The sequence below is a fragment of the Lolium perenne genome, chromosome 6 (assembly GCF_019359855.2).
Source record: "Lolium perenne isolate Kyuss_39 chromosome 6, Kyuss_2.0, whole genome shotgun sequence".
Taxonomy (NCBI): domain Eukaryota; kingdom Viridiplantae; phylum Streptophyta; class Magnoliopsida; order Poales; family Poaceae; genus Lolium; species Lolium perenne.
This window is the reverse complement of record NC_067249.2, coordinates 266,883,661-266,904,130: the sequence shown is the minus strand read 5'-3', so window position 1 is coordinate 266,904,130 and position 20,470 is coordinate 266,883,661. Positions and strand designations below refer to the sequence as shown.

Genomic DNA, 20,470 nt, shown 5'->3' with positions numbered 1-20,470 from the left:
TCTAGGAGAATACGGTGGCCTTCGCGCATTTGGAGTGACTTGTCCTCCACACCGCTCCAACGGAGAATAGTACTCGCAAGAATGTGAACTTCGGGATACATCGTTGTCTCCGCATCACTTCGGTTATTCCTATACCCGAGCTCTTTACTTATGCACTTTACTTTGTGATAGCCTTCGTGCTTGAAGTTATATATCTTGCTATCACATAGTTGCTTGAATTGTTTAGCATAAGTTGTTGGTGCACATAGGTGAACCCTAGTTATATATGTTTTGTGCTTGACAAATTAAACGCTAGTTTTATTCCGCATTTGTTAAGCCATATTCGTAAAAGTTTTAAACCGCCTATTCACCCCCCTCTAGGCGGCATCCGTGTCCTTTCAAGGTGGCCAGCATGCATATGCTTAGGCGGGGAGGAAGCCCTCATAGCTTCTACTGTGGGTTGTATCTATGATGGATTGTAACGGGCTGGCCCAGGGATTGCTCATAGAGTTAACCGAGGCCAGTGGTTTACTATAGGGTGGGTATGCGGGGTCGCGGGAAGGTCCAATGATTGGCATACCTGGCCTCATACCAAGGAAGTGTGGACATGAATGATCGCCCGGTTGGTAACAATGATAATATCTCTTATGGGTACAGAAACACACATCTGTAGAGTGTATCAAATTGTGGCTTGTCACTTCATGTTCCGGGTTTGGAACTGCGAACGCTGCTGGAAAGGAAATCCATGAAGTTCTAGACACCCGGTGAAGGCTGGCGGATATAGTTCTTCAGAATAAAGGTAATCTTTTGAAGAAATGTTTACAAAAACTTGCATTGCCTACGACTTTCTGGTCCATGGCTATAGCTAGTGCATTAAACACCTCTTTCCTATAATAAACTTGTTGAGTACGCTCGTACTCATCCCTCTTTGAATCCTCTGCTTAGATCTGAAGGCATTAAAGAAGATCTACAGTGCAACTCGAAGGCTAAGGAGTCAACAAGTACTCCAAGAGACAGGATCCCTACAGAGAAGTCAAATACCACATCCACCAAGAAGAAAACCTAGATAAGCAATAGAAGGGAACTAGTTTCCTAATCCTAGCTCCTAATTATCTAGAATCCATTCATAGCCTCTCTAGCCAGCCAAGTACCTCTCTAGATAGAGTTTGTGGTAGATTAGACTACGAGTCGTTCTTCTGAAATTTATTTGCAGTTTTACCTCATTGTAAAGTAGGAGGCTGTGTTGATCTTCTGTGAAGAGTCGGTGTTGTAAGTCTATAGACATGCCTTGGACGCGCATATGTTTCTGTTGTACCACTCTGAGGGATGTAATACTAGTGAAACAGTGTTTCATTGGTGTTATTTGAACGACTTGCATACTACACCATGCAGTGGTATGCTAGGTTTCATTAGTAAATTTGAGGTTAATTCATCATACTACATGTTCATTAGTGTTGTTTGCTATTTGTGTACCACACAATTGTCATGCTTCTGGTTGAGGATGGCTGTCAATGCCATGTAAAACCCACTTCATTGTGTGCGATTTACTTATGTAGCTGTTTAGAATGTTTTAAGTTGCTATCTTTTGAAATAAATGAAGAACATTTTTAAAAAAAATTGAAGACAATATTAGATTACATATAAGTTCAAAATATAGTAGGAATGACTTATTTCGGGTATAAATTTGCATTAGTGAAGACGTGCAAGCTTACTAGTGTGAACAAAATGCACCTGGGTCTCTTAAACGATACTGACAAGAATAATTTCACGGCAAAGATTGATGGATGGCCGTTGCTTGACCTTCGTCTTGCTCACTTGCTCTGACGGCCAGAATAATCCCAATTGATGCTCTCTACTCTAGCCGGAGCCGGACTGGCGTCGCAACTTGTGCAACCAGTTCACCATCCAGGCTTCGCCAACGCCACCGCGATATGCTCCACGGCCCGGACCACACCACGTCGGCGGCGGCCCCCAGCCAGTGGCCCAGCCTCGCCCACGACCGGGGCGACTCCTCCGCCTCGCCCATGGACAGCCTCGCGCTCTCCAGTATCAGTACCAGGACGCGGCCAACCGCGCGCCACGAGCTCTCCCAGCTCGCCAACAACCAGGGCTCCGCCATCGCCACCACTGACCAGCTCCGGTCCATGACGCTCACATGTTCGGTCATATGCCCATGCAACGCAATGCAAGCTGCAACGTGCGCGCGTTCGTGGGCGTCAAAACTGCAGCGAGCGACGAGGAGGCAACCACCCTGCTGCAGAGGATCCAGGGCGGCGGCCGGCAAGGTTGACAAGGCGGCGCTGCCAACGGCGGGTGCGGGAGGGAGGAACATGACTTCTGAGGACACCGCGGGCTCCGCGATAAGGTGTCAGACTCTGATTCTTTTTTCCATGCCGAATATACAGAGATTTCTGTCCATGTAGAGTTCTCTGAATCTACGGCTCACGGCTCCAAGCGGCACAACGAATTCGACCCCCTTCCGGTGTACATTACAGAAGGAGATCGAATCCTTCTGATTCCTTTTTTTGACCTGGAATCCTTCTAATTTCTGTCTCAGAGTTGCCATACAAGGGGGAACCCAAGCCAATGTATATCAAGACTCGGCAGATCCACGTTTGAGCCATGGGGGTGAGTTCCTTGTCCATTATTTTTCCTTTACTAGATCTTTTCTTCTTCAGTCTCTCATCAAAGTTGCTTCTTTAAAACATGAACCTGTTTATGGGGAAAATAGCACGTACCGAGACATCAGAAAGCCTCTCCGGCCTCTCATCTCCGACGACCGGCTGCCATATCGACGGTGAGTTCATTCGTTGTCCTCTGTATACTTTTTTTTTCCTTTCACTCAGAATAGTTAGAACTAGAACCTATATTACGCAGAAAAATATTAAGTCTATTTCTGTTGGGCCACATAAACATTGACGGCATCTTTATGGATACTGTATCTCTGAGGCTGAATCAAAATGTGCCTTCCTTCATAATTGCAATGTTCCGTTTGGAAAAATATACTGCACCCAAATTTCAGCTTTGGTGATTGCACAGAATTTCCATCTCTGATGATACTGAAGTCGCATCTTTGTGACTAGTGTGGAACCAGCTCTTATATTTGTTTCCATGTCAAATGCAGAAACGCAATAGAGATGATAGGCTCAGCTCGCTGCCTGATGACATTCTCGTCAACATTCTTGACCGACTCGATGTCCGCGATGTCGGAAGAACCAGCATCCTCTCCAGACGGTGGAGTCAGCTCGCCGCCAAGCTCTCTCGGCTTGTAATAAATGCCCAGGACTTTGCGCCTGAGGGTGTGTCAAGCGCCAACATCTCTGGTGATGACTTGGTTCGGATGAATGCAGCAGCTGTTGAAGCGACAAGGAGCATACTGGCACGCAGAAATCGAGGTGAACACACCATACACCTCCTTTCTACGGCGTTCTACTTGAGAGATGATGTCCCCATATCCATTGGACGTGCTGTTGGCAATGCCATGGCGGCACACTTGGTTGAGATGGCCAGATTCAGTGTTATGACGGAGAAAGTTGGCCTCAATAACCTCGATGGTGATGATTTGGTCAGCTACGGAAGAGAATTCATGCGGTTCTTTGATGCCTGCCCAAATGCATTTGGTGGTGTCACTAGCCTCGACCTAGAGAATTTGAGATTTGGTCAATCAGACATATCCAAAGTCCTTGTCACTTGCAAACGGTTGAAGCATCTGCGTTTGTTCAACTGTGACTCAGGTGATCCCAGCACGCTGCAAGTTGAACACTCGCATCTCACGGAGCTCAGTATCGTTGGTTGTCTTTTCCAACAAGTTAAGCTGAATTGGCTCCCCCAACTCACACAAATGGTCTTTGATGGTTGGATTGATTTCCAAGATCCACTGGTTCTTGGTCATGTCCCGTTGCTTGAGGCTGTAAGCCTCACAAATGTTGCCCGTAGTTTTCACAATATGGTCAAGTTAAGTGAGTTTCTTAGCATTACCTCTATACGAGATCTGAAGCTGGGATTTAATTCCGAAAAGGTGAGTCGAGGTTGTCGTTTTGCTTTTGCTAGCTGTGGGGCTTCACTTCTTCTCTGCTCATATCATCAGCATGTGTTCATTCGTTGCAGATATGGGTGCAGCCAGAACACCCAACGGCAAGTCTTGCATCTGTGTTCCGCCAACTAAGGTTTTTGAATCTGGTTAATCTTCCTGAAGGGTATGATCTCACCTGGACAATGTTTATTCTTAAAGCTGCGCCCTTACTGAAGGAGCTATACATGACGGTTTGTGCTTTACCTAAAGATCTCCTTTTGCCACGTGGGCTTAATGTTAGGTTATGCAGTTTTCTCTCACCAGATGCATATATCTGCTTTATTGACAATTTAGTGATACCTTTTTCCTACTGCTGGCATGCAGGTATGGGATCATGGGTGTGTAATGGTAACGGATGAGCAGCAGAGGAACGAAGAATCGTATAGCGAGAACAAGGGTGTAGAGTGGGACTCGGCTGCATCTGATTTCAAACACCACAGTTTGGCCACACTCGTCATCTTTGGCTTTGAATCTGCGGATTACCTGGTGAGTTATGTCAGACGTGTCATGGCAGCTGCCGTGAATCTTGAGGATGTCTTCATGTACAGTAGGTTGGAGTGCGACTACTGCCCAGACACGAAGCCTATCAGGTTCCCCTGGACTAAAAGACAGAGGATGTCACTGAAGAAGAGATTCACAGTGGGAATCGAGTCATTTGCCATAATCCACTCCAGTGGGAAGTTAAGGGCTGATCATTTAGCAAAGATTGTGTCTCCGGATTGCTCGCTGCTTGAAGCAAAAAAGAAGTGGTAGTTTAGCTGTGAACTGTATTTGATGGTGTCAAACTTGTCTGTAATGACCGTATTTTTGCAATTTACTGGTACTTGCATGCAATCTGGAAACGAAGTTGTCATATAACAGTTTCCGTTCTTTTAGTGCAGATTATGTTTCCGATATTTTTTTTGCGAAACATTATTTTTCCGATTTGCAATGCTTACTTTCTGTGCACAACATGTTTCACTGCACAGTATGAAAAAATGGTACTTCCTCTGTCGGATTATATAAGATGTTATTACAATTTCGAGAGAGCAAATAGATAAGATTCTGACGAGACATATGCCAATGTTGTCTCAATCCAATAAGGGCAGCAGAAATTGTTTCATTTCAGAATCTGCCAGGCAAAAAGGGGTTTAGCGGGTTAATTCCCACCAGTCAAGATTCAGTCAGGGTTAATATATATTGATGTCTGGTTAGCAGCCTTTTTATTACTGTTTGGATAGGAGCTGGCATTGCAATGTTTGCAGCCTCAGATCAAATACTTCACCTTTTGGCATCGTTTTAATGAATACTTCACCTGGAGATTTCGCTCTGTGCTTCAGGTTCCTTGCACAAATTTAATGATATCCTTGTTGATGCTGAAAATGATGCTTGTAACCCAATGATCTTTGTCCAGGTTGCATGAATGTGTTGTCAATCATGCATCTGTTTTGCTATACACGATCTTCTCGTGGTTTTGGCAGAAATTGGTTCAGGTGTTCACATGCAGTTTGTTACATTTGATGTCAGCTGTAAAATGTGTCATAGAGTACAAACATAGGCTACGGCTTCCATCACCAACTGATGGACCTTCTAGGCGACCTTCCAGATCAATGATAAGCTCTCAAAGGACACGATGCATCCATCATCAAAACGACACACAATTTACACATTCATTGGACCATATCAACTGATGCACACATCAGCAACGCAAATGCACATTGCAGATCACTGGATCAATATCCAATAGGATTCTACAACTTGGCCTAAAATTTACTTCAAAGTTTACAAGGGGATTAAGTAATTTATGGAATGATTTGCAACAGTGCCACAATTTCTTTCAACTGGTTTTACAGCTACAAAAGCAAAATGAAACCTGCCACAAGTCATAGAGTACAAACATTATTAAGAAAACTTCAGTCTTTTCAACGAAAACACTAGAATAGTATCATGTCAACATGATCATCGCGAATTCCATCACAGCTAAGGAAGCGAATCCTGGCATGTGACTCGATGCCCTGTGTCATTACCATCCTCATTGAACACCTATGCTTCTTTGACAATGGGAATGTATTCGGCTTTAGAGGTTCCAGGTGTTTGCAATCATCACATGTCAGTCTATCATACAGGTACACATCCTTTAGATTCACCGCTGCTTTAATGACACGCCTGACATGACTCACCATGCAAGAATCAAAGCAGAAGATGATGAGCTTGGTAAGATGGTGGTGCACGAAATTGGATGTAGGTGATTCCCACTCTACGCCTTTCCTCTTGCTATACAAGGCTTTCTTCCTCCTCTTCTTATTCATTTGCATTTCACATGGGTGATCCATTACCTGCATAGTACAGAGGTAAATTGAACAGGTTGATTTTCCCACCGAGACATCTCTACTCCAAGTGAAAGCACGGGTGCGGACCGCTCAAACAAAAAACCATACATCAAGCTTTTGGTGTGGACATACCGTCATGTAGAACTCCTCCAGCGATGGTGCAGCTTCCAGAATGAACATTGTCCATGTGAGATCATACCCTTCAGGAATGCAATCTAGATTGACAATCCTTAGTCGCTGGAACGCAGATGCCTGCCTTTTCGTCAGACGCTCTGGCTGAACCCAAATCTGCATCAACAATAATAAACACGTGATTGGATGATAAGTAGAGAACCAAGGGAAGCCAGAACAAAGCAAATCATCCCAAATTATTACCTTTTCGCATTTAAACCCCAAGTGCAGCTCTTGTACAGAGGTCTCAGAAAGTAACGTGCTTAACTTGACCATTTTGTGCCAACTAAGAGCAACATTTACAAGGGTCACAGCCTCAAGCAATGGGACATGACCAAATGACAGCGGTAGATCTTTGTAGACCCTCCAAATCACAAAGTTTACTCGACTCAGTCTCGGGAGCCACTTCAGTTCCACTTCGCCAAAACAGCAATCCACGAAACTGAGCTCGCTGAGTTGTGCATGCTCAACTTGGAGCGTCATCCAACTCTCTGTCTCACAGTTGAGAAAACCTAAATATTTTAACTGCTTACAAGCAACGAGTATGTTGGAGACCATGTCAGATTCAGCAAATGTCAGATTCTCCAGGTAGAGCCGTGTCAGACCAGAAAATGCATTCAGACACTCGTTAAAAAATGACACGAACTGTGCCCCGTAGTTCACCGTATCATCAAGAGTGCACTGCAGGTGTTGCTTCTCTGTCAAAACAGTGAATTCGGCTTTCTCAACCTTGTGTGTCGCCATGGCGTTGCCAACAGCATGTCCGATGGATATGGGAACATCATCTCTCAAGTAGAATGCCGTGGACAGGAGGCGGATGGTGTGTTCACCTGGATTTCTGCATGCCAGCAGGCTCTTTGTCGCTTCCACAGCAGCAGCATTCACCCGAACCAAGTCGTCACCAGACATGTTGTCGTTTGACAATCCCTCGGGCAGGAAGTCCTTAGCATTTATTATCAGTCGAGAGAGCTTGACCAAGAGCTGACTCCACCGCCTGGAGAGGACGCTGGTTCTTGAGGCATCGCGGGCATTGAGCCGGTCAAGAATGTTGACGAGAATGTCATCAGGCAGTGAGCTGAGCCTATCATCTCTATCGTGTTTCTGCATTTGACATGGAAACAAATATAAGAGCTGGTTCCACAATTGTCACAAAGATAAAACTTCAATATCATCAAAGATGCAAATTCTGTACAATCACCAAGATGCAATTTGGGTGTAGTATATTTCTCCCAAGGAAGCCACATTTTGATTCAGTCTCGGAGATACAATTTCCATACACAGATGTCAATGTTTATGTGGTCAACAGATACAGACGTAATATACTTTTCTGCATAATAGGTTTTAGTTCTAACTATTCTGGCTGAAAGGAGAGCAGTATACAGAGCGACAATGAACTCACCATCGATGTGGCAGCTGGTCGCCGGAGATGAGAGGCTGGAGAGGCTTTCTGACGTCTCGGAAGGTGCTATTTTCCCCATAAATAGGTTCATCAGAGACTGAAGAAGAAGAAAAGATCTAGAGGAAAAGAATGGACAAGGAACTCACCCCCATGGCTCCCGCCTGGATCTGCCGAGGCACAGGAGAACTTGTAATCTGGCACTTGTTGCTGGTCTCCTCCGAAATATTATGACTGCAGGGGAGATCGCCCGGCCTTGGTATACATCGGCTTGGGTTCAACCTTGGATGGAAACTCTGAGACAGAAATCAGAAGGATTCGATTTCTTCTTATGTAGTAGTCTAAACCGAAAGCGGGTCGAATTCTTTCTGCGGCTCGGAACGGTGAGCCGTGGCTTCAGAGAACTCTACATTCAGGCAAGGTCGCTTGGACTGAAATTTATGTATATTCAGGCAAGGTTCTCGAGGCGGAGCGCGTCGCTGGCGAGCTGGGAGACGCGGAGCTCGTAGCGGAGCAGGCGCGATCCCCGCGGGGATGCCATGAGGCAACCCGGATTCCGAATTCGACCCTCTTCCTTCTCGATTTCAGTCTCCGAGTTGTCAAGGAGACTTACCCGTAAAAAAAGTATATATCTACCAGTAACTCACAAGTCATCGAGTGCCAGATTCACATTGCGCAGGCGCTACAAGATCTTCTGCATAGCACTTCACAAAAAAAAAAAAAAAATCTTCTGCATAGCAACTCCCAAGACCTCAGAAAGCCTCCCCGGCCATGGCGAAACGGCCACCGGCTGCCAGATCGATGGCCAAACCATGCGTTTCCAGCAAACGGGTGAGTCCTTGTCGTTTCTTTTCCTCTACATCTTTTGCTTTCAGAGAGAACGAACAAAGTCCTCTAATCTTCTTAAAAATCTGAAAACCATGAAAATTGCATCCGTACGACAGTATGTAGAATTATTGTATCTGCAAGGCTGAATCAAAATGGCTTCCTCCATAATACATCTTCGAATTTGTACTCCATCAAAATTACTTCTTTGTGCTTGTATATGAACTGCATATTTGAGGATCCAAATTGCATCTTGGTATGAAACAAACACTTATTTTTGTTGCCATGCCACATGCAGAAACGCAGTAGAGAGGATAGGCTCAGCGCATTGCCCGGCGACATTCTGGTCAGCATCATCGACCGACTCGATGTCCGCGACGCTGCGAGAACCTGCATCCTCTCTAGACGGTGGAGCGGGCTCTCTGCTGAGCTCTCCCGACTCGTAATAAGTGCCAAGGATTTCGTGCCTGAGGGGGTGTCAACCGCCAATATCTCTGGTGGTGATGACTTGGTTCGGACGAATGCAGCTGTGGTTGAAGCGACAAAAAGCATGCTGGCACGCAGGGATCCAGGTGGACGACACACCGTCCGCCTCTTGAGCACGGAGTTCTACTTGAGCGATGATGTCCCCATATCCATTGGACATGCTATTGGCAATGCCATGGCCACACACAAGATTGAGAAGGCCGAATTCACAGTTCTGACAGTGAAGGAAAGCAAACAGTGCAGGCTTGAGGATCGTCTGAACTACGGGGCCTGGTTCGTGTCATTTTTTTATGCGTGTCTCGATGTATTTACTGGTCTGACACGCCTCTCCCTGGAGAATTTGATATTTTCTGAATCTGACTTCCTCTCCAACATCCTCGGCACTTGCAAGCAATTGAAGTATTTAGGTTTTCTCCGTTGCGGCACAATGCGTATGATAACACACCAAGTTGAGCACGCGCAGCTCTGTGAGCTCAGTATGGTCAGGTGCCTTTTTGGCAAAGTTGAACTCAAGTGGCTCCCAAGACTCACCCGGACAGACTTCGCGTTTTGGAGGTCTTTCGAAGAAATACCGCTGTCATTTGGTCATGTCCCATTGCTCGAGGTTGTGAGCCTCGAAAATGCTGCTCTTAGTTGGCACAAGATGATCAAGTTAAGTACGTTACTTTGTGAGACCTCTGTACGGGACCTGATGTTGGGGTTTAGATGTGAAAAGGTAAGTCTGGGATGACTGATTTGTTCTTTCTTCACTTGCTCTCTACTTATCCTATCATGTGTTTATTCTTGCAGATTTGGGTTCAACCAGAGTCTGTGACCAAAAGGCTGGCATCTGCGTTCAACCGACTAAAGATTGTCAATCTAGGTCATATTCCTGAAGGGTATGATCTCACATGGACAATGTTCATTCTGGAAGCCGCGCCATCCCTGGAGGAGTTCTACATGACGGTTTGTTTGAACCTAAAGCTTCTTCTGATTTTTTTTTTGTTTGAGCTGTTGTGTTATTATTTCCCTTGCATGGTTGCATGCACCTGGGGTTTACTTGGTCGATAGATGTCTGCAGCGAAACCAAACTGTTCCATTTACCTATGTCCGATGGGTGGAATGCAGGTAATTGATCATCCGTGTGAAATGCAAATGGATAAGGATAAGAGGAGAGAAGGCTCGTATATCGAGGAGAAGGGCGTAGAGTGGGAATCACCTACATCAAATTTCAAGCACCACCGTCTTACCAAGCTCATCATCTTCTGCTTCGAGTCTTACATGGCGAGTCATGTCAGGCGTGTCATGAATGCAGCGGTCAATCTGAAGTATGTGTACCTTTATAGGAGACTGTCATGTGACAAATGCAAGCACATGAAGCCTTTAAAGCCGATTATGTTTCCGCGGTCAAAGAAGCATAGGTGTTCAATGAGGAAACTAATGACCCAGTGCATCGAATCAGGTGCCAGGATTCACTTCCTGGACTTCTCTGTAATGAGCGATGATCATAAGGCAAGATTACCGTAGTGTTTTCATTAAAGAACCTTTATCACTTTGTGTGCCTGAAAAGATAGCTGAAGGCTTTTCAGGTAGTTTATTTAATATCAGTTCGCATAGTTCCTTGTATAATCAATCAAAACCAGTAAAAAGTAACCGTGGCATTATTGCAATAATGCCATTAACTCAAGAACTACATAATCCTGTGGTACTGTAAGTAAATGTTATACCAGGTTTGTAATTTTGTGTGTGCCATGTTAGTGATGAGTGCATCAGTTTGTATGGTCCTTTGGGAATTTATGATCTGAAAGCTGAACTATATATATATTTAGCTAATGCCAAGTTTGAGAGTTTGCAGATATATATTGGATTTTGATCCAGTGATGTGTAAATGTGTATCTTGTTGATATGGTTCTTTGAGAGCATGTCATTAATCTGGAAGGTCTTCTGTCCCCTTTCTCAACCTTACAATTGTTGCAGTAACTTCTGTGTCAGTTTAACAAAATTTTCCCATTCCAGATGCTTGTTTTTTCCCATGGATTTGAATTTATGTGTATCATGCCGTATGACTTTAACAAATGGCATTTCTCTCCAGCACCAATAATAATTTAGTTTACATGGACAGCAAAATAACAAGCAGCATGCAGACAGCTGTTTTTTAAGGAACATCATGCAAACATCTGAATTGATTGCTGACCAAACAATAGAAGATTCTGGCGTACTAGAAAATGCAAAAAAAAATGACATCACATTCATGCAAAAGTAATACTGAGCTCACTGAAATTTAAGATAGCGAGCTCTCCTGAAAACTTGAACCCTTAGAAAGAATAGTTTAGTTTCTTAGCAATATTTTACTACCAATAAAATATGCAGTTACTAACTGAGAGTCATCGTTGCAAATGTAAACGAAGTGTAAAATAAGAACTACACAAATAAGTGCTCATCAAGACCATAACATATGTTTTCTTGTCACCCAGCAGAACCATTACACTGTTCTCTTAAACTCGGGAAGTGAAGAGTTAAAAGCGGGCGCATATCCATGCCAAAACTGTTAATAACCAAGGTCCTCTGGCTCTTTGTCCGCGGGTACCTATTCTTTGGCCGGTGATCATACATACACTTCTCGCACACTGGCTTCTCATGCAGGTATATTTCCTTCAGATTGACTGCTGATTCCATGACAGCTGTGACATAATTCACAAACTTATCTTCTGACTGAAACCCAATGATCCTGAGCACTGAAAGGTTGTGGTGCTTGAAATCAGATGCAGACGTTTCCCATTTTGCATCTGCGTCCTTCCTCTCCTTGCTACATGTGAGCGTTTTTTTCTCCCATATCCCCAAACAGTCGCAAACCTGCAATGTTTCTCATCGGACAAACATTTGCATGCATTGATGTAAAAGAAGAAGATTTTGTGGAAAGGTAGAAAGACTTTACCCTGATGCATAGCTCCTCGAGGAAAGGTGCACCATGCAGAACGAACATTGTCCAAGTCAAGTCACATTCTTCTGAAATGCCAGACAAATTCACAAACCTTAGCTTCTTGAACACCTGCGACAATTCTGTTATAAAAGCGACAAGCAAATAACGAAGAACGAAACAAGAACACACGCAGGGGACACAAGATTTAACGTGGAAAACCCCTTCCAACACAGAAGGGGAAAAACCACGGGCGCCAGCCAGCAAAACTTCACTATATCGGGAGGTGTTTACAAACGCCGTGGGTTATCTTATAATCTGATAAACCCTAGCCGGCGGCTTACAAGATGTATATATATGCGGTGCCAATGATCCGTACCGTACCGGCTTGGGCCGAAGCGTAGCGGAGTCAGAAGTTAGCCTCCCTTTAGTATATGAATTTGGATCACAATACAACAAACTCCACCTTGAGACAAATTCCATCTTGTAGCTTGAACTTCAACAATCTCCTGAACAACAAAAGAAAAACACTTGCTGGCGCCAACAGCCACTTGGGCTAAACAGTTATACCAACCAAGCTCGAGCAAAGCTCAAACTTGGAAACAGGAACTGGCTTTGTCATCATATCAGCAGGATTATCATGAGTACTTATCTTGCATACCTTCAGTTTACCTTGAGCAACAATGTCGCGAATATAATGGTACTTGATGTCAATGTGCTTTGTCCTCTCATGAAACATTTGATCTTTAGTAAGGTATATTGCACTTTGACTGTCAGAAAACAAGTTAATGCAAGAATCATCTCCACAAAGCTCAGCATACAAACCTTTCAACCAAACAGACTCTTTGCCAGCTTCATTAATTGCTATATATTCTGCTTCGGTTGTAGATTGGGCAACAACAGATTGTAACGTTGCCTTCCAACTCACAGCACATCCACCAACAGTGAACACATAACCTGTGAGGGATCTTCTCTTATCCAAATCGGCAGCAAAATCTGAATCCACATAGCCAACGAGTCCCTCACCGGTCTTGCCAAACTTCCAGCAAGCTTTGGATGTGCCACGAAGGTACCTGAAAATCCACTGAACAGCTCTCCAATGTTCTTTACCAGGATCAGCAAGATATCGACTGACCAAACTCATAGCATAGGATAAATCAGGACGAGAACAAACCATGGCATACATCAAAGAACCAACAGCACTAGAATATGGAACTCGAGACATGTACTCAATATCTTCATCAGTACTAGGAAATTGCAATGCTGACAATTTGAAGTGAGAAGCAATTGGTGTACTAACAGACTTTGCATCATGCATACTAAAACGATGAAGAACTTTCTGAATGTAATTATGCTGACTAAGAAATAACACACTAGATCTTCTGTCTCTTGTAATTTCCATACCTAGTATTTTCTTAGCAGCACCAAGATCCTTCATCTCAAACTCACTACTTAACTGTGACTTTAAAGTAGTGATCTCTTTCTTGCTCTTGGCAGCAATTAACATATCATCAACATATAACAGTAAGTATATTGGTGATCCATTGACAAACTTGATATAGACACAACTATCATACTTAGATCTCTTAAACTCATGTGCAAGCATAAATGAATCAAACCTTTTGTACCACTGTCTTGGAGACTGTTTCAGACCATAAAGGGACCTCTTCAACTTGCAAACAAGATCCTCCTTACCAGGCACAACAAAACCTTCAGGTTGGTCCATGTATATCTCCTCCTCAAGCTCACCATGCAGAAAAGCAGTCTTTACATCTAGCTGCTCAAGCTCAAGATCACGCATAGCCACAATACCAAAGAATGCACGAATGGAACTATACTTCACAACCGGAGAGAATACATCATTATAATCAATACCTGGAATTTGGCTGAAACCTTTTGCTACTAACCTTGCCTTAAACCTCGGAGGCTCACTAGGAGACAAACCTTCCTTTCTTTTAAATATCCACTTACAGCGGACAGCCTTCTTTTGTTTTGGCAAGGGCACAACATCCCACGTGCCATTCTTGTCAAGCGATTGCATCTCCTCTTGCATAGCAGAAATCCACTTCACGTGATCAACGGATGCAACGGCCTCAGTATATGTAGCAGGTTCAGTATCATGCTCCACCTGTTCAGCACAACTCAAAGCATGATGAACAAGATTACATTCTTCAATTAAACTTGGACTTGGACCTTTTTTAAGCCTCTGTCTATCGCAGCAATGGAACTATTTGTTTGTCGCAAAAGCAGTGGTGAGTCTTGAACAACGGTGTTATCATTTTCAGCAACATCATTTTCTTTCTCCTCCACGTGCTCCACCTCGCACGCTAATCCTCTCGTTGTTCATCATCGTAATTATCGTAAAAATCAACAAAGATCAAGTAACATCCGTAGATGAACTCTTATAAAACATGACAGCCTCATTAAAGACTACATTCCTGCTATGCAAAACTTTCTTAGTTTCGTGATTCCATAACTTATATGCCTTAACTCTGAACCATAACCAAGAAACACACACTTAACAGCCCCGGGCTCTAGCTTTCCATTATCAACATGAGCATAAGCAGTGCAACCGAAAACTCTCAACTGTGAATAATCAGCAGGTGAACCAGACCATACCTCAATAGGAGTTTTCTTATCAAGCGGAATACAAGGTGACCTGTTTATCAAGTAACAGGCGGTGGAGGCTGCTTCATCCCAGAAACGTCTATGCATACCGGTATTAGACAACATGCAGCGAGCCTTGGAGATGATGGTTCTGTTCATCCTCTCCGCCACACCATTCTGCTGAGGAGTATATGGGATGGTGTGGTGCCTGACAATGCCTTCATCGCTGCAATAATCATTGAAAACAGTAGAACAAAACTCCATGCCATTGTCGCATTTAAGCAATTTAACTTTCTTTTCTGTTTGCTTCTCTACCATAACTTTCCACTTTCTAAAAGCATCAAACACATCAGATTTATGTTTCAGAAAGAAAGGCCACACTTTTCTGGAGTAATCATCTATGATAGTAAGCATGTAATTTGCACCACCAAGAGAAGTCTTGCGGGAAGGTCCCCACACATCAGCATGCACATAATCTAAAATCCCTTTGGTGGTATGAACGGAAGCATTGAATTTAACTCTTTTATGCTTACCAAAAATGCAGTGCTCACGTAACTCAAACTTACTCAAATTGCAGCCATCTAGCAGGTCTCTCTGTGCAATTACCGCCATGCCATGTTCACTCATATGTCCAAGACGCATATGCCACAGATTAGTTTTACCAGGTTCATCAGGAATAACAGCAGCAGCAATACCAGACAAAGTGCTACCTCTAAGAACATATAACTTTGCAGAATTCATATCACCAATCATGTGAACGAGAGAACCTTTTGTTACCTTAAGAACTCCGCGAGAACCGGAGTGTTTGTACCCGTCAACATCAAGGGTACTGAGAGAGATCAGATTTCTGGCCATGCCAGGTATGTGTCTCACATCTGTCAGAGTGCGTGTCATGCCATCATGCATTTTGATCTGAACGGAGCCAATGCCCACGATCTCACGTGGGTTGTTATCTCCCATACGCACAACATCTCCACTCTGCACAAACTCATAAGAACTGAACCAGTCTTTGTTATAGCAAATATGAAACGAACATGCAGAATCAAGGATCCACTCATCATTACCAGAAACACAACCAGCAAACACAACTAGGCAATCGCCATCAGAATTATCACTGGAAACAACAGCAGCCTTACCATCACCCTCAGATTTATTTTTCGGTTGGTAAGTGCCGTTTCTTTTCTCTTTGTTCTGCAACTTCCAGCAATCATTAATATTGTGGCTAGTTTTCTTACAGTACTTGCAGAACTTACCATCTCGTCCCTTGGACTTTGAGCGACCTCTGTCGGTCTTGCTCTTATCTCTGTTGTAGTTGTTGTAGTTGTTGTTTCTGTTCTCGGTCCTTCCTCGGACCTGCAGTGCTTCTGCCTTAGATGATGAACCCTCTGCCTGCACCATAGATTTCATCTTTTCCCTCTGCTGGAGGGCCTCATAAACTTCGGCAAGGGTTAGTTCATCACGATCAGATAACAAGGTGTCTCGAAAATTCGCAAAAGAATTAGGCAACGAGACTAACAAGATAAGAGCTAGATCCTCATCATCATATTTTACCTCCATGGATAGCAAATCGAAACGATCTCTTTAAAGATCGATAGGTGATTCATCATTGACGCACCTTCTTGCAGCTTGTGCGAGAACAACTTCATCTTCACATGCATCTTACTGGTTAGATCTTTGGACATGCAGATCGATTCAGTTTCAACCACACAGCGCCATGATTTCTCAGCCAGCACTTCCTGCAAGATATTGTTGGATAGATGAAGCTGAATTAATGAAAAAGCCTTACGGTCTTTCCTCTTTTCATCGTCGGTCCAGGTCTTGGCATCTTTCTTGCCAAAACCATCAAGAGCTTCATCCAGATCAGAAGATTGGGTAAGTATCGCCCTCATCTTCACTTGCCACAGAGAAAATCTCGTGGTGTAATCCAGCTGCGGTAGATCGAACTTCAAGGAAGACATGTCGCAAAACCCTAGATTGAAACACGGGCTCTGATACCACTTGTTATAAAAGCGACAAGCAAATAACGAAGAACGAAACAAGAACACACGCAGGGGACACAAGATTTAACGTGGAAAACCCCTTCCAACACAGAAGGGGAAAAACCACAGGCGCCACCAAAGAAACTTCACTATATCGGGAGGTGTTTACAAACGCCGTGGGTTATCTTATAATCTGATAAACCCTAGCTGGCGGCTTACAAGATGTATATATATGCGGTGCCAATGATCCGTACCGTACCGGCTTGGGCCGAAGCGTAGCGGAGTCAGAAGTTAGCCTCCCTTTAGTATATGAATTTGGATCACAATACAACAAACTCCACCTTGAGACAAATTCCATCTTGTAGCTTGAACTTCAACAATCTCCTGAACAACAAAAGAAAAACACTTGCTGGCGCCAACAGCCACTTGGGCTAAACAGTTATACCAACCAAGCTCGAGCAAAGCTCAAACTTGGAAACAGGAACTGGCTTTGTCATCATATCAGCAGGATTATCATGAGTACTTATCTTGCATACCTTCAGTTTACCTTGAGCAACAATGTCACGAATATAATGGTACTTGATGTCAATGTGCTTTGTCCTCTCATGGAACATTTGATCTTTAGTAAGGTATATTGCACTTTGACTGTCAGAAAACAAGTTAATGCAAGAATCATCTCCACAAAGCTCAGCGTACAAACCTTTCAACCAAACAGACTCTTTGCCAGCTTCATTAATTGCTATATATTCTGCTTCGGTTGTAGATTGGGCTTCATCCAGATCAGAAGATTGGGTAAGTATCGCCCTCATCTTCACTTGCCACAGAGAAAATCTCGTGGTGTAATCCAGCTGCGGTAGATCGAACTTCAAGGAAGACATGTCGCAAAACCCTAGATTGAAACACGGGCTCTGATACCACTTGTTATAAAAGCGACAAGCAAATAACGAAGAACGAAACAAGAACACACGCAGGGGACACAAGATTTAACGTGGAAAACCCCTTCCAACACAGAAGGGGAAAAACCACGGGCGCCAGCCAGCAAAACTTCACTATATCGGGAGGTGTTTACAAACGCCGTGGGTTATCTTATAATCTGATAAACCCTAGCCGGCGGCTTACAAGATGTATATATATGCGGTGCCAATGATCCGTACCGTACCGGCTTGGGCCAAAGCGTAGCGGAGTCAGAAGTTAGCCTCCCTTTAGTATATGAATTTGGATCACAATACAACAAACTCCACCTTGAGACAAATTCCATCTTATAGCTTGAACTTCAACAATCTCCTGAACAACAAAAGAAAAACACTTGCTGGCGCCAACAGCCACTTGGGCTAAACAGTTATACCAACCAAGCTCGAGCAAAGCTCAAACTTGGAAACATGAACTGGCTTTGTCATCATATCAGCAGGATTATCATGAGTACTTATCTTGCATACCTTCAGTTTACCTTGAGCAACAATGTCGCGAATATAATGGTACTTGATGTCAATGTGCTTTGTCCTCTCATGGAACATTTGATCTTTAGTAAGGTATATTGCACTTTGACTGTCAGAAAACAAGTTAATGCAAGAATCATCTCCACAAAGCTCAGCATACAAACCTTTCAACCAAACAGACTCTTTGCCAGCTTCATTAATTGCTATATATTCTGCTTCGGTTGTAGATTGGGCTTCATCCAAATCAGAAGATTGGGTAAGTATCGCCCTCATCTTCACTTGCCACAGAGAAAATCTCGTGGTGTAATCCAGCTGCGGTAGATCGAACTTCAAGGAAGACATGTCGCAAAACCCTAGATTGAAACACGGGCTCTGATACCACTTGTTATAAAAGCGACAAGCAAATAACGAAGAACGAAACAAGAACACACGCAGGGGACACAAGATTTAACGTGGAAAACCCCTTCCAACACAGAAGGGGAAAAACCACGGGCGCCAGCCAGCAAAACTTCACTATATCGGGAGGTGTTTACAAACGCCGTGGGTTATCTTATAATCTGATAAACCCTAGCCGGCGGCTTACAAGATGTATATATATGCGGTGCCAATGATCCGTACCGTACCGGCTTGGGCCGAAGCGTAGCGGAGTCAGAAGTTAGCCTCCCTTTAGTATATGAATTTGGCCCACAATACAACAAATTCTCTTAGACCTTCAGGTTTAACCCAAATCTGCAAAAGATAGACATAGTGCAAAATATGTTGCCCAAATTAAAGACTACAACCTCAAAAAGGCATGGCCAGGAAAATCTACGTGCATCATCAACCAGACCATAACCATCACTAACCTTTTCACTTTGGAAGTTCACGTGCAGGTTGCTCAAGGTTGTTTTGCGAAGAAATTCACTTAACTTGAGCATCTTGTGCGACAAGCCAGCCTTATTACTAATGCTGACCGTGTGGAGCAGCGGGACATGACCAAAAGATAAAGGATCATCATGTTGAGGTAGCCAACAAGAAAAGGTCAGCGTTCTGAGCTCAGGAAGCCACTTCAGATCCACCGTCTCAAAACTACTCCTGAGAATCGCAAGTTCACGGAGTCGTGGGTGTTCCACTTCTAGCAAGGACGGAAACTTCATGCCACAGTTGTCCAAGAGTAGGAACTCCAGTTGCTTAAATAATTCGAAAAGTTCATGGAAGTCTGACTCCAGTAGCCTCAAATTCTCCAGTTTCAGTCGCGTGAGACCACTCAATGTGTCCGGACAATGTGTAACAAATAACTTGAGCAAATGACCGTAAAAGCCCATATCAAGAGGGGTGCATTGTGTAGCTTCCTTCTCCGTCAAAATTGTGAGCTCTGTTGACATATCCTTGTGTTTTGCTATGGTGGTGGCAACTTTCCAACCAATTCCTATGTATCCATCTCCCAAGAAGAACTGCACGCACAGGAGGTGAATGGTGTATGGACCTCTAGTTCTCTTCTGCACAAGGCTCTTGGTCGCCTGAAGCACGGCCGTATTGGCCCGAGCCAGACCGTCACAGGCCCTGTCGTGCCCGGGGTCGACCGTTATACAGATTTTGGAGAGCATTTCAGGGATCGGCCTCCACCGTCTGGAGAGGATGCTGGTTCTCACGGCGTCGGCGATGCTGAGTCGCTCGACGATGTTGAGCACAAGGTCGTCAGGCAAACTGCTGATCCAATCTTCTCCCTCCTCTTTGAGAATAGCTCGAGCGTCTTCCTCTCCTCCCTGCATGTATTTAGCACAGGTTACGGTCTCCAGGATGCTCTTTTGACAGTATATGTTTCAGAAACAAAAAAATTGTAATTTTTCTAGTTCCCACCAATTCTACTGTACTATTTTTTTTTCTACTGTACTATTTTTCCCCACACTCAAAAAGCAATGTGATGTGTAAGAGGATTTAGAGGAAAGGATTATTAGCGAGGACAAGTAGTAACTCACTCACCAACATGGCTAGGGAGGACCATCGGGTAGATCTTGTGAGGCCCTTGACGGATGGTTTGGCCGTCGCTCCGGCAGCCGGTCGCCGGAGATGAGAGTTGGCCATCGCCGGAGAGGTTGTGTGACGTCTGGGGAGTTGCTATTCTTCCCGTAAATAGGTTCTAGTTTGCCTGACGATTGCAACCCGGAGACTGGACACTGGAAAGGATTCGACGATCTCCACGAAACGGGAAGGATTGGGTCTCCCGGGCGCGCGAAAATGAACGTGGCCAAGTTCGCGCAACGAACGATCGGAAAGCATCTTGATTGAGGATTGGATTACAGCGGCTCGGGTTCTAGCTCTGATGCTCTAGCGC

At 44.1% G+C, this 20,470-nt stretch overlaps 3 protein-coding genes across 4 annotated transcripts; 2 read left to right on the top strand and 1 right to left on the bottom strand.

Moving 5' to 3' along the window:
- The first annotated feature begins 1,759 nt into the window (after positions 1-1,759).
- On the top strand, positions 1,760-4,947 carry LOC127305536 (F-box/LRR-repeat protein At3g26922). 2 transcript variants are annotated; one of them, XM_051336009.2, is made up of 6 exons: positions 1,760-2,344; positions 2,537-2,607; positions 2,711-2,776; positions 3,104-3,997; positions 4,087-4,242; positions 4,376-4,947. In XM_051336009.2, exons 2-6 carry the CDS (start codon positions 2,602-2,604, stop codon positions 4,802-4,804), a joined length of 1,551 nt encoding a protein of 516 aa, XP_051191969.1. In that variant the 5' UTR covers positions 1,760-2,344; positions 2,537-2,601; the 3' UTR covers positions 4,805-4,947. The 2 variants fall into 2 exon arrangements, with proteins under 2 accessions (XP_051191969.1, XP_071677416.1); XM_071821315.1 differs by lacking the exon at positions 1,760-2,344 and having other exon boundaries at positions 2,359-2,607.
- Positions 4,948-5,703: 756 nt separating this feature from the next.
- Positions 5,704-8,359, bottom strand: LOC127305533 (F-box/FBD/LRR-repeat protein At4g26340). The gene is made up of 5 exons (XM_051336007.1): positions 8,077-8,359; positions 7,931-7,996; positions 6,736-7,632; positions 6,493-6,648; positions 5,704-6,366 (listed from the first exon to the last, which is right to left on the bottom strand). Exons 1-5 carry the CDS (start codon positions 8,080-8,082, stop codon positions 5,965-5,967), a joined length of 1,527 nt encoding a protein of 508 aa, XP_051191967.1. The 5' UTR covers positions 8,083-8,359; the 3' UTR covers positions 5,704-5,964.
- A 286-nt stretch (positions 8,360-8,645) lies between these two features.
- Positions 8,646-10,941, top strand: LOC127305534 (uncharacterized). The gene is made up of 4 exons (XM_051336008.1): positions 8,646-8,758; positions 9,051-9,953; positions 10,028-10,183; positions 10,346-10,941. Exons 1-4 carry the CDS (start codon positions 8,699-8,701, stop codon positions 10,742-10,744), a joined length of 1,518 nt encoding a protein of 505 aa, XP_051191968.1. The 5' UTR covers positions 8,646-8,698; the 3' UTR covers positions 10,745-10,941.
- The last annotated feature ends 9,529 nt before the right edge of the window (positions 10,942-20,470 follow it).